The 12,500-nt window shown below is 43.2% G+C and overlaps 1 protein-coding gene across 1 annotated transcript in view; it reads right to left on the bottom strand.

Annotated features, from left to right (window-relative positions):
- Positions 1–12,500, bottom strand: part of ush2a (Usher syndrome 2A (autosomal recessive, mild)) — a 302,735-nt gene that overhangs the window by 227,983 nt on the left and 62,252 nt on the right. Inside the window, 2 exon segments of the mRNA XM_042073212.1 lie at positions 5,863–6,093; positions 12,156–12,300. Of these exon segments, the coding sequence (XP_041929146.1) occupies positions 5,863–6,093; positions 12,156–12,300 (376 nt within the window).

Here is a 12,500-nt window from a genome sequence, read left to right as displayed (position 1 = left end):
GAACTAACAGGCCTCTCCATCTTTGTTTATTCGGCGGAAGATTTTTGAGGACTCTGGAAGCAGACATGCGCTCAGCTGTGGACTGCTTAAGTTAATCGATCTTGGCAAGAGGAGCTTTTAGAGGAGCGGGTCCCTGGGCTGGCTGACCTTGCCCATACCCCTGCAGGAAGAGTCCGTTATCAATCTCTATGTGCCTCAGATCCTGCCACCAGATAGAGAGGATGCTCACGGAATTCTGAGACGCTCGCACAGATGGAATAGGATCTCAGATCGGCTCCAAAAATTCATGGAATGAGACAGTGCTTTCCTCTTTTCTCTGCAGGAGGTTCATTTCAACAATTATTCCTTTTGTGCACAAAGAAACTTTTTTTTTTTAACAAAATAGAAAACAATATTTGTAAAAGAGTTGTGCATGTTTATGGGCCGATTTATTTGTCCAAAGGGAAGTAATACTGTAGATCGAGTATTTACACTAGTATTTTATATAGATTAATTGTAAAACTGTGCATGCATGCACCAGAGCACCTTAGCAGAGGAACTGTCCATTCATGCATCAGAGAAGATTTGTTGTATAATTAAAGGTGTAGAAGGTGTAGAGGAAGGTGTAGAAGGTGTAGAAGGAGATGTAGAAGGTGTAGAAGAAGGTGTAGAAGAAGGTGTAAAGGAAGGTGTAGGAGAAGGTGTAGAAGGTGTAGAGGACGGTGTAGAAGGTGTAGGAGAAGGTGTAGAAGGTGTAGAAGAAGGTGTAGAAGGTATAGGAGATGTAGAAGGTGTAGAAAAAGGTGTAGAAGGTGTAGAAGAAGGTGTAGAAGAAGGTGTAGAAGAAGGTGTAGAAGGTGTAGGAGATGTAGAAGGTGTAGAAGAAGGTGTAGAAGGTGTAGAAGAAGGTGTAGAAGAAGGTGTAGGAGATGTAGAAGGTGTAGAAGGTGTAGAAGAAGGTGTAGAAGAAGGTATAGAAGGTGTAGGAGATGTATAAGGTGTAGAAGAAGGTGCAGAAAGTGTAGTAGAAGATGTAGAAGAAGGTGTAGAAAAAGGTGTAGAAAGTTTAGAAGGTGTAGAAGAAGGTGTAGAAGGTGTGGAAGGTGTAGGAGAGGGTGTAAAAGAAGGTGTGCAGTGCCTGTGAGTGTCTTTCCTTAGCCATGGGAACTGAAAGAATGTTTACTAGCTGGCATGAAGCACGGGCCCTGGAACAGTTCCGCATGGCTGAACCCTGACTGAATCTGGAGTGGACATTCACTATGTCTGACTGTTGACCGGGGCCGCGGTGGAGATTGAGCAGAGCAGACTGTCGACTCGACACGGAGTGGACACAGCGCATTACTGCAGAGTTGACTGGAGATGGAGTGGTCCGGCAGGCGCTCGTGACAATCATGAGGGTCTCTTCCGTGGTGGGAGCTTTGAGAGGTGGCACGGCACGGCGACATGGATCAGAAGTTGTAGCCTCAGCAGAAACAGCTGTGATCCCTGGGGGTGATCAGCTCTTTTCTGACAACGGCTTCACATCCATCAGGCCGGCCGGCCCATTATGAGAGATGGACATACGGAATGGGGAGAGACAAGGGGCACTGCGCTGGGATTTAAGGCCCCAGTGGATGCGGCAATTGCGGTGTGTGTGTTGGGAGAGAAGCTTTCTATCTCTCCGTCATCAGAAACAGACACACACACACACACACACACACACACACACACACATGCACACACTGGCCTCTAATCTCTCTGGTCTTCCCTGATGGAGAGTATATGTGTGTATGTACGTATGTGTGTACGTACACGTGTGTGTGTGTGTGTGTGTGTGTGTGTGTGTGTGTGTGTGTGTGTGTGTGTGTGTGTGGGTGTGTGTGTGTGTGTATGTGTGTAACAAATGGCAAATGGGAAGGAATGACTTGACCCCTTAGTCTGCGAGGCCTGTAGGGGAGACCTGGAACCCTCACTGACTGACAGACACACGCGCACACACACACACACACACACACACACACACACACACACACACACACACACACACACACACACACACACACACACACACACACACACACACACACACAGCAGGAGGCAGGACATACTGTGTGTCAGACTGAGCATTCAGATAAAGGCTACTTTTACTTTGAATGTCTGTGCTAAGAAACCTCCTTCTAGTGAGGTCTTCTTTACAACCCTGAACCTAATAAGTCAAGTCTCATGCTTAAATCAAGATAAACAAAGTGTATTATATGAGTAGGCTATACCATCAATGGCAAGCTCAAGCCAGTCTACATTCAAACAGATATTTGATATTTACTCAACCGCTTGTTGACTTGTTGTTGATTTGTGGTGTTTTGGAAATGCAATCAAATAATTTCTTAGAGAGCACCATCATAGTTTTAGAGCCACAACTGGCTTTGTGTGAGGAGAAATAATGAAACAAACAATTGTGCATCAATTAGTCTGATATTATTTGTTGGCAAAAACTGTCATATTCCCCATATGTAAACCAAACAGGGCAGTTTGAATATAATCTGCTTGGAACATAACCTGAATAACTTCAGTCATGTTAGCCTTATTGCTGCATTAATCAAGCTGTTGCGTATTAATGAGTTTTCAGGAAATGCTAATTACGGTCATAGATTCTGTAGCAGCTCATTACATATACAAATTACAGAATTAAAGAGCCAGGGCTTTTCATGATTAATCTTTAAATGGGGAAAAACTAATGATGTCTGTACAAAGTTTTCCTCTACTTTCCACTCACTGAAGCCATTTGACAATCAATCATATTAATTAGGAAAATAATTTGTATCATTTAACATTTCTTGCTACAATAGCATGTGGTCCTTAGGAATTATTCCTCTCTTTTTCTGCCTTTTTTCTATTTTTCATTTCTTGATTTCATTATCTTTAAAATATACTGTGAGAGGAAACAGGCAAATAGGCAAAGATAATGGAGGAAGAAGTGCTTTTCTAAAAATCAAGCTAATCACATTACCATCTCCCTTATCACTGAGAGAAAACACACACATGCTAGAACAATTACAGTAGGCTGGCAAAGCTGTATAGACCTGTGTGTGTGTGTGTGTGTGTGTGTGTGTGTGTGTGTGTGTATGTGTGTGTGTGTGTGTGTGTGTGTGCTTGTGCACTTGAAAAGTACATTTTACACAACATGTAAACCCTGGCTTAAAATGAAGAAAAGAACAAGGCCTTTCAGAGTAGGGCACAGTGTTCTTCCAAAAGGTGTTCTATCGTATCATAGGTATCCCCCTGTTCTTTTAAGGCCTCTGTTTACACCCTTCACTTCAGTAACAGAGCCTCTTTCTCTAAGAAACCTGAACTGAACCCTTTGTCCTAGCACACACTGGCTTGGGTGAGACCACACACAGGCATAGACTTTTAGACTAACACTAACACACATACACCAACACACAAATCTCTCTCTCTCTCAGTTCAAATTCAAATTCAAAAAGAGCTTTATTGGCATGACCATGACTCTCTCTCTCTCTCTCTCTCTCTCTCTCTCTCTCTCTCTCTCTCTTGCTCTCTCTCTCTATCTCTCTCTCTTTCTCACACACACACACACACAGACACACACACACACAAACACACACACACACACAAAGACACACACACACACACACACACACACACACACACACACACACACACAGGTACACTCAGTAGTCGCACACCCCATATCAGACCCATGTGTGTGTGTGTGTGTGTGTGTGTGTGTGTGTGTGTGTGTGTGTTTGTAGGTGCAGAGCTGGATGGGCTGAGGAGCCTGCAGGTGTTGGGTGACTACTCTCCTGTGGGCCTCTCCCTCCTTCATTAGTTGGTGGCCATTTATAATCCACACCAAGCCCAAGGACGAGCTCTCTGCTTTGACTGCGACCATTGATCAATTAGGACGCGAGCTCAACTCAAGTTGGGGCTTGATTTATAAAGATTTATCCGTTTGTCATTATTTAAGGAAAAAAACTGGAAATTGCAGTACTAAATGTTAATAGAGTTAGGGGGGGAAATGGCCATTCATTTGCTCCAATTGCAAGGTCAGCAAGGGTTACCCATTTATATGCACGATCCTTAAAAAGGCAATTTAATGTCCCCCTGACTTCTAAGGGAGGATCCGCTAATTGGCTCTTTACTACAAATAAAGTCGGCTCCCTTTGATATTTTGGGGCCACGTGTTACACACCAGAAGACCTAAAATTGTACGTTTTCATCTTCATTCGGGAGTGGCATGACAGCCGCAATAATGAGCGTGGGGTAAAAGGCCTTATTTGACAAATAAATGATACATAAGTCACACGCAGGCAGACACTGGTCTGGTGACATTTCGAACATTAATACACCAAGCTGAGTTTAACACAAGATAAAAAACACATACACACACGCATGGGCACACGCACACGCACAGGCACAGGCACACGCACACGCACACGCACACGCACACACACTCTGTGCCGGTCGTTTTAACTAGGGTAGCAGTGAATCAGGGTGCTTGAGAACTAGTTTATTTGTAATCTTTACAATAACCTACACAGAGTGACACGTACAGTATATAATGGCCAATGGCATGAAATATGGTGAAAATAGAGGAAAACATCACACATAAATAGCATTCTTCTGAGTCTAATCCAGACTGTCCAAAGTGTTTGCGTTTCAGGCACTAAAGCTACTTCAATCAGGGCCTTCCACGTCTGTGATTTTGTGAAGATAATCTCATATCCGAGACCCCAAACAAAACATTTTAGACTGACCAATGAGGTGCTCTAAAGCAGAGGCTCCTAATAAACATTAAACACAATTAAAATGTACATAATTTAAACAAATGGCAGGCGGAGAGATTTTTGCATCAGCAGATGAACCAGAACCTGTTTTCATTTGGAGTCCAATTCCCCAATTATATTTGTAAACAAAAATATAATTGCCCTTTGTCTAATCTGGAAAGTCATTAATTTTGCCGGCTGTAATGCGCATCGAGGAGGGGAAAGATAAGTCTAAAAGTAAGTAGACATGAAGAGGAGGAACAAACAGATCTGGGGCTCTTCCCCATTACGCAGGCCTCAGAGACCCCTGGAAACAAACACACAGGCCAAAGGCAGAAACCCAATACCTCCATATGATCACATGCACAACATTGCACGGGACTTCAATATGAACACACTCAAAAACAGTCAGGGTGCTTTCATTGTAAGTGTACGGTATTCACGGACATCCAAGCCCACTTCAGCACCACCACTTGTAATTGAGCACCACTTAAGCCTATATGCTTACACAATCATGCTAGTTGTTTTCAATGTAAATATACAGATGAACATGCAGGACCACATCAATGCTAAGGCATTCAAAAACATACAGGATCACTTCAACACTATCAATTCTATGTGAGCAGCTCTTTAGGCCTTGATCATACAGTATAGGCCTACAAGAGGCTTGCACACTCTCGTCTTCCTTTTGTGATTCAATAGTGCACAATTGAAATGGCGCTCTAAGGTATGGTAAGTGTCTGATACATAGCAATAATGCCATGGCAACAATAACCTCTTCAAATAGCAATTTGCACAGATATCTAGGTTTGCATGGGCTTTTCCATACTTTGTGTGTTTGTGTGTGTGTGTGTGTTTGTGTGTGTGTGTGTGTGTGTGTGTGTGTGTGTATGTGTTTCTGTGTGTATGTGTGTGTACAGTATGTGTGTGTGTGTGTGTGTGTGTGTGTGTGTGTGTGTGTGTGTGTGTGTGAGAGAGAGAGGGAGAGTGTGTGTGTGTGTGTGTGTGTTTGTGTGTATGTACAGTGTATGTGTGTGTGTGTGTGTGTGTGTGTGTGTGTGTGTGTGTGTGTGTGTGTGTGTGTGTGTGTGTGTGTGTGTGTGCATGTGTGTGTCCATACCTGTGAAGTCTGTGTTCACAGGGAGGGTGGAGTTGGGGAACCTGAAGTAGCCGTGTCCAGGGAATCGGACGCCCCTGACGACGGGGTCGGAGGGGTCGGAGAGAGACACGTCCGTCCTCTCCAGCTGGTAGAGGGGCGGTGGCCCGTTCATCTCTCGAGGAGGCGCCCAGGAGACGGCCATCGCTGTCATATTCAGCGCCGTTAATTTAGGACGACTCAAACCTGCCGGAGCTATCAGGGTAGAAGAGCGAGGATGAGAAAAAAAATGAGATGGATAGAAAACAGATAGATCACAGAAGATGGGCAGGAAGAGATGGAGAGAGAGAGAGAGATAGATAGAAGAGAGAGTGAGCGAGAGAAGAAAAGTACGTTTATAGTCATCCCACAGATCCGCGTGTGGTTCTGTAATGGTCTTAATGGGAGACTCATATATGCCAAAGGAAAGTAAATTACGCGCTGTGACACCTCCTATGTGCATTTGGTCCACTCTCGCTGCGAGACTATCTCCAGGAAGTGAACTAATAAAACTACTAAATGGCAAATGGACGTGTTGTCTTCTCGAGCCCCATCTCACCACGCGTGACATAAATTACACGCAATCAATATCACTTGAGTCCATATAATTGAAACTCTGATATCATTTAAAATTCCCCCAGCCGATTTAATGGGATTTGTGTGAAGTTGTGGCAGACATTTATCGTTTTCGCCTTAAAACATAGAGCTGGCAAAGACGACATCTGACTGACAATATGCCTATACTATATTTGCCATTAGATCAGTGGAATAGTCAGTGTTCCTTGGCTTGGAGTAGAGGATCTTTGTTATAGACACGGCTGGCAAGAGGTTTGAAGCGCTAATGAGTTTATCGACATGCATGAACACACACTAATATAGCAAAGATAACCAACAATGTGGTAGCATGTTAATTTTATATAAACACTGTCTTTCTGAGGGTATATTCTGCTTTTCCTTCAACACAAGATTTAGTTACTGGATCGTTCTGCATAGATAATGCAAATATTGGCTGTACTTCACTACCTAGATAATCTGGTTTTGTATTTAATCTAATTTCATAAAAGCTTTTAATGGTTTCTTTCCTCCTTTCTTTCCTCTACCATCAGTGCTAATGCTTGGTTCCCAGTCAAAACAAAGAGGTTTATATGGCCTACATCATACTAATGAATACACTGCATAAGCTGGTTATGACTGGTACAAATTACTGCCCGCATGACAGCTGCCTTTGGCACACGCAGCGGGTCTGGTCCGGCATCGGCCACCGTCTAGGGATGTGTCTGTAAGTGTTTACTGTTTCCATGGCGCTTGACATTTTTTATGAGCCAGCAGGTCTCAGCCTTTTAAAATGCACTATAATACTTATTTCAGGAACAGGAAAAAGTATTGATTTACGCATAATTCGTCGAACCCTCCACACCCCAACCCCCCTTCAGGGAGAAATATGCATGCCACAGTTCAAGTCAATGAGATGTGTACAGGCGAAATACACTTGTACAGCTTGTCTTTATGGATGTAATATACATAAAACATTACATCAACTCCTGATTAGCTGTTCGCGTTTCCGCGCGGATCGATACCTTCTGTGTCTCTCGTTTTAAAATGCTGCAGTCTTCCACAATCAAGCCTGAGAGCTCATCAGCGCTGTTAACAAGCCAGAGAGGAGGACAGGCTTCAGAGGGAAAAACTAGGCTAAGAAAATATGTACTCTTAAAAAATAACACTTGCCATAGCATAAACATTTACTCAGGCTCGCTATAACTCAACAAAGGATTTATGGGATGCTGTTTCATTCTCGTGTTCATCACATACAATGTCTCTCCATCCCTTTGCGTCAGTATTTCTCAGAAATGTCATTACTTCTACGAAGGTAAACAATAAAGAGACAGAAAAGGGAAGAAAACATCTGAGCCTACATCTCTCTCTCTGGAGATGCATGTGTCATTTTCTTTGCTAACAAACTATTTACAGACATTAGTTTCCTCACATCTGCACGCCGAGGGCGGCTTTGCACACAAATAAAGAGCTTCGGCGCATTCAGGTCTGATGCTAGCACGTCTCATCCCGCACACTTGTGTTTGCATATGCCTGAGTTCTCCTTTGGGACTTCAAAGGAAGTTACACGCATGCCATAATTATTAAGCTGCCTGTTATTTCACACTAAAGCTGGCCTCCACACAGTTCATTCTGGGCGGCTGAGAGGGTATTTAGAAGAATATGATATGATTTTCAGAGTGGAGGCAGATGCCAACTACCCCGTCTGAACAGATGGTAATGCTGCCTAATGGCGCGTCGATATTATAGTGATGTGCATTGTGTATACAGAGTGCAATAAAAGCAGAGGAAGGATGGCATAAATTGCGATCATCAACATTAAACTCTGGCAGAGGTGCAGGAAGAGGAGCATGCTAATGGGGGGGTGTCGCGTCGAACGCTCCGGCAAACAGGTTGTATTTGTTTGTTTGTCGGCTTGTTTGCATGCGGGGCAACACGGAGTTTCTCTCCAAATAGGTTGCAATAAAAGCATAATCCGGGTGGCCCAGAAAAAGACCATGTGCAGCTCTAAGTGTCGAAAGAAAGGAAGAAAAATGCAAACCATCTGTTATTTTAACAATTGCAGCAAGGCCCGGCATTCTGTATAATTGCAGCAAGGCCCGGCATACTGTATAATTGCAGCAAGGCCCGGCATTCTGTATAATTGCAGCAAGGCCCGGCATACTGTATAATTGCAGCAAGGCCCGGCATTCTGTATAATTGCAGCAAGGCCCGGCATACTGTATAATTGCAGCAAGGCCCGGCATTCTGTATAATTGCAGCAAGGCCCGGCATACTGTATAATTGCAGCAAGGCCCGGCATTCTGTATAATTGCAGCAAGGCCCGGCATTCTGTATAATTGCAGCAAGGCCCGGCATACATTTGCATTGTGTTTTGCATGGAAAGACGACAGAAGAACAAACGCAAACTGTTCGGTCATTGAAGTAGCAGAGTCAAGGTAAGAAAAAATCTGATGATTAAAAATCTAAACCTTTTTCTAAAACCATGTTCCAGGTGACAAAACCCTTGCAACCAGAAACAAAACAAAACAAAACATTAAGTCCATTAATAGATCAAAAAACTAACCAAACATTTTTCTGGTTGCTAAATTTTTGTCGGAGTCTTTTGCACTCAAGTTATAAAAAATAATGATATCACAAATAAACAAACACACGCAGACACACACACACACACACACACACACAATAAATCTAAGAAACCCTCCAAAAATGGTAAAACCCAGAGCAGTACATCCCCTGCCATCTGGACCAGCCAATGACATCCCCAGCACTTTAAGATGCAGCATATTGAGGTGACCATATGTTCCTCCAGTGCCAAGCCGCTGAGTGATTCATGCCCATCACTCTCCACTGTATCAATTAAAGTCCCTTGAAGTCTGTGTGATTTGTGTCTCTGTTATTAAACCTTGCTAATTCATCCTACTTACATATTCGTTATAAATCTCCGGGAGTGCTCCGTGATTCATGGCAATCGCGAGCTGTGCTACGGCACATTTTTCTCCTTGTAATTAACAGTAAATTGTTTTTACTGCCGCACAATGAATTTCCCCTGGTTACGCCACAAATGAAGTACTGCACGCGTGCCGGCAGTGCTGGCTGAGAGATGGCTCGAAGCCGTTAAGCAATTGTGGTACGGAGACGGAGTGGGGGTGGTGGGGTTAGAAATGTCTACAAGCTATGGGAATAAGGGTGACGGGCAGGGGGGAAAAGACAAATGTAAAAGATAAATAAACGAAAGAATGAAGATTTGAGGGAGAGATGAGATGTCAAACGTGGTGAGAGTGTGCAACCCCCCCACCGCCACACACACACACACACACACACACACACACACACACACACACACACACACACACACAACCCCGCCGCCACCATACCCGTCCCTCTAATGCAGGGCCACTTGCTGGACACGGGCGAGGAGATAAGGAGTGAGATATGTCACTCTGCCCGACAGCCTGCTGTGGCCGCCACCGCGCAAGACGAATCTCTCAGGATGGACGACGACGACCAAACCAAACACCCAACCGAGGCGACAAAAAGGCCTGATCACACAGCCGGCACCAGCTAATGCTTCTTAAAGAAAACATCAAATCCATATATAACACGCTGCCAAACAACACATGCATTAGAACAACAGCTACACAAAACGTTGAAAAGATTCAAAACACTCCCGTACAAGACATTAGGACAATATGCATAGAACAATGCATAACAACAATAGCTACACAAACATGCATTAGGACAATAGCTACACAAAGCATGAAAATACTCGAAACACTCCCGAACAAGACATGCATTAGGACAATAGCTAGATAATAAACTCATATACTGTATGTAAACCTGTAAAGACCACTAGCCCAACCTGATATCTATAAGCTACAGCTGGCCAATCCCTCTGGACAGGGCAGTCATAAGGACGTTATAAGGAAACTAGAGGCCTGAGAGGTCAGTGTCATAATAAACACAATCCCTTCCAGCATTCCCTTCCCAAACGATGCCCCTGCATTTCCTATGTCTCAACAGAGTTAGATTAATTCCCCATTGCAATTTTTTCAACCAGCATTTCTTTTTTAGGGCTTTCAGACAACACTTCTGGTTTTGTCTCTCTTAACCCCACTAACAGTTTATTTAGCCGTGTATTATTGTTTGATTTCTTCCACCTCTTGTGTATGGGTGCTTTTAGATCGCAATCATAGTGTGAAGTGTCATAGTAACAGCATTTTTTTTTTAAATGATCTTGACATTAAATGAATAAGTTATCCATACGGCTTTGTCCCTATGAGATTAAGGGTATAATTGGAACAGTGAAAGGGATCGTAAGGGCAAGACGCAACATTCACTCAAATTCTATTCTAATTTTGCCCACAGTTCTGCTCACGTTAAAGCATACCTTGAGTCAAGCGGTGAAATTAAAGGCTGTTTGTCACTCACACGTCCCTCAACAACTTCGGGCTTGGCTTTAAACAACGTGACAGCGGTGCATGACGGACACAACCCATTACGGTCACTCCATTAATATTAAAAGGAAAATTAACAGCCATTCAGCAGCCCTGTCTAGGACAAAACATACTGTATGTCCCGATTTAAACTCCTAATTAGACCCTAGACTATTTCTGCTCGACAAATTCCCCTCTCTCTCTCGCTCTCTTTGTCTCTCCTCTCTCTCCTATACACCTGTAAGGTGAAATTCATTACCTTACTAGGCCTTGCCTCTACTTTTCATAGCGCTCCAAACAAAGAGTAAAACACTGACACAATTCCAACTAAACTGAACATACAGTAACATATGATCAAATTAACCAAAGTAAATTAGGCAAAACTCTACATCGAGGTGAATCACATGGTCACATAAAAGAAAAATGCAGTGCAGTGGGAGACCAAAATGCACAAAGCTACACACCTGAGGTACGTTGAAATGTGCAAACATAGGCGAACGTTCGCTAACGTTTGCAAACAGTTTTCTGTTTTCAGCGAATGTTTCGCAAAGTTTGAGGAGTCAGTTCTCCGCGAACATGTTGGGAGTTGGATGGAGAGTAACCATTGAAATTAAATCGTTCATATTTATCTGTTCAAACAAACATGTTCGCTGCAAACGTTCACCTCTGTTAAAGGAATTTGAACGCACCTCTGAACTTTCAGAAAAGTCTGATCCACAGAAGTGGGATAAGTCCATTAATTTAATCAGACCACCACCAAACTAAAACGCTGCATTCAAGAAGAGCAACCAGATGGTAACTCTTTCTGCTGTTTGCCTTGGTGGCAGCTATTCTTTATTGATAGCCTAAGCTTACTCAGGCCGTCACGTTATGTGCAAACTATATAAAAAAAGCTTGATTTGTTTGTTTTCATCTATGTGATGAGTGGTGCCTGGCGTGTTATACATAACATGACAATACTGTTTGATTTGATATACTGAGTTGACTCACTTAGATTTTTTTTAGTAATGACTGTAACAATATTACACTGCAGCTTTTAGTTGATTTGCTAATATGACTATGGCTTGAAAAATATAAACAAATGTTCTAATTTCCATTCATTTAAATTGGTGACTGTGGATTGAGGTGATATAAACTATTTTATAACATAGCTTAATTTGGCTTATGAAGTTTTGATTTGATTTCACTGTGTTTGGTGGGTTACCTGTAGGTAAATTGTGCAGTGTGTTATAATTTAGTTTGATTTGTTTGGTGTGTTGATTGGACGGTGTGTTTGAGGGTGTGTGTTACCTGCGGGCAAGGTGCGCCCTCTGGCATGGTCGCTGGACACACAGCCGAGTGCATTGCAGAGGGTGACTGTGAAGTTGTACAAGCGGTACGGCTGCAATCCGACTGCAGTGTAGCTCCGCTCGGACGCCGAAGCTGTGTACAGCACCTGTCAAAAGAACACGTACATTTACAAAGGTGCACAGAAATACACATGCACAGAAACACACACACACGCACACACACACACACACACACACACACACACACACACACACACACACACAGTCTTTATAGATAACTTGCTACAGTATATGGAGTGTAAACTCACACACAGACACACACACACACACACACACACACAGCCTG

The sequence above is a fragment of the Alosa sapidissima genome, chromosome 19, assembly GCF_018492685.1.
Source record: "Alosa sapidissima isolate fAloSap1 chromosome 19, fAloSap1.pri, whole genome shotgun sequence".
Lineage (NCBI taxonomy): Eukaryota > Metazoa > Chordata > Actinopteri > Clupeiformes > Clupeidae > Alosa > Alosa sapidissima.
The sequence above is the reverse complement of the archived record's forward strand: the minus strand, read 5'-3'. Positions and strand labels throughout refer to the sequence as shown.